The sequence below is a fragment of the Nylanderia fulva genome, unplaced genomic scaffold, assembly GCF_048542155.1.
Source record: "Nylanderia fulva isolate GAGA-0341 unplaced genomic scaffold, ASM4854215v1 Scaffold383, whole genome shotgun sequence".
Classification (NCBI taxonomy): domain Eukaryota; kingdom Metazoa; phylum Arthropoda; class Insecta; order Hymenoptera; family Formicidae; genus Nylanderia; species Nylanderia fulva.
The window spans coordinates 62,721-64,382 of record NW_028190459.1 but is presented as its reverse complement, the minus strand read 5'-3'; the positions used below and the strand labels follow the sequence as shown (position 1 = coordinate 64,382).

Sequence of the window (1,662 nt, the reverse complement as noted above, 5' to 3'; positions counted from 1 at the left end):
GCGATGCTGAACACTTGATGGTGTTGATGATTTTTGGCATCTTCGGTCTTTGCCAAAACACACTCGAGGTCGGCGTACACTACAAACGGCAGCCGCTCCTTCCTCGTGTAGTTGTCGAAGCTGAGCCACTTGTCATTCTCGCTCGGCAACCGAATAGCGCAGTCGTTCAGTTTCCCGCAATCTTCCATATGCGCCTGCAATTTATCCACCGCTCCGAAATAATGTAGGCATCTGTAAAAAATTTAATGAAAATTTAATTAAAAATATAATTTACGTGTAATAAATAAATATATATATATATATATATACTTACCGATCGCATATAAATTTTTTACATTTTTTTTTGCTCAGTTGTGAGCCCACGAGACGAGACAGATTTTTTATGCATGTGAAATGCCCCACTCCGTGTTCGTCCTCCACGTACAGCAGATTGACGTGCCTGTCCTTTTTTTCCGAAAGACGCAACGGGACGATGTTCTCGTTTTCGATGTTGTACACGTTTACGGAGATGTCGTTTGCAAGTTCGAATTTTTTAATTTGATTCACAGTCACTGGAAACTCAATGTTTTGGAGATTCAGCACTGTTGTGTAATGCGGATAAGAGGATTCTCGTTCCATATGTCTTTCAGCGGGGTACAGAGCGGCCACCACCGACCATGCGAAACACGCATTGTCCGCTGATTGCACATTAACCACCGCTCTCTTTGCCATAATTTTTTGCGGTAATTTGACATGACATCCCGCGCGCATTGGATTGTACTTATTTACATTCACTGTCAAATCTATTATCCGCGACAATGCCCAACCGCTATCGCGTTCCTGGAACTCTTCTAGCGATGCTAGCGTGGGCTCGATTACGCGGCGCTCGTACCACTCGCGTACATCGGACGTGCGAAAGAGTTCAAAGTTTCTCGTGTTAATACTTTTATTGGCGCGCTTGTCACCGGACACAAATTCACCGTTGAAAACAGTGTTCACTTTTACACTGATGTGTCTCTGCAGCACATTCTCCATGTTCTCGACTACAATGTCTGCGGCATTTTCCAAAAACTGACGCGGTTCGATGTGGTCTGCGTTAATTACCGCGCCGGTCAGTATACGGCTATCGAACGCCGTATCGATTTCGCGCCAAACGAGTCTTTGCGCGTTATTGCCGCCGCCACTGAATCCGCCGCCACTAGGCATGGATTCACCGACATACCGTCTCTGCAAGCGCACCTTTGCACCCTCGAGTCGCGCTATTCTCGCCACCAGAGATTGTCTATGTCCAATCGAGAGACGTGGACGCTTGGCACGGCTGCGTTCTTCCAGCTCTTCGATAAATTCTTCGCACTCTTGCAGCCATCCGAAATATTCGCCCAAGTTAGCAACTTGGCGGGAACGCTCCAACAGGTCGCGCTCAACGTTCTCCATTTTTGTAAAAAATTCACTTTTTTCACACTTATTACAAAAAAAAACTTCTTTGCACACTAAACTTTTTTTCTTGCACCTCGAATGAAGCGTGCGCTCGCCAGTGGTACTATGGCCCGGCAGCTGCATCGGTCCTCATTATATATCCCGATCATCCCTTTGTTCGTGGGGATGGTGATGCAATTGTTAATTCGCGAGAAATATTTGTGTGATATCTTCAGAGAAAATTTAGATATCGCTGATAATTCTTAG

General features: G+C 45.5%; 1 protein-coding gene across 1 annotated transcript; it reads right to left on the bottom strand.

Annotated features, from left to right (window-relative positions):
* Positions 1-309: 309 nt before the first annotated feature.
* LOC146722019 (uncharacterized) lies at positions 310-1,413 on the bottom strand. The gene has a single exon (XM_085485663.1). The coding sequence runs from the start codon at positions 1,411-1,413 to the stop codon at positions 310-312; it is 1,104 nt and encodes a 367-aa protein (XP_085341789.1).
* Positions 1,414-1,662: the final 249 nt, after the last annotated feature.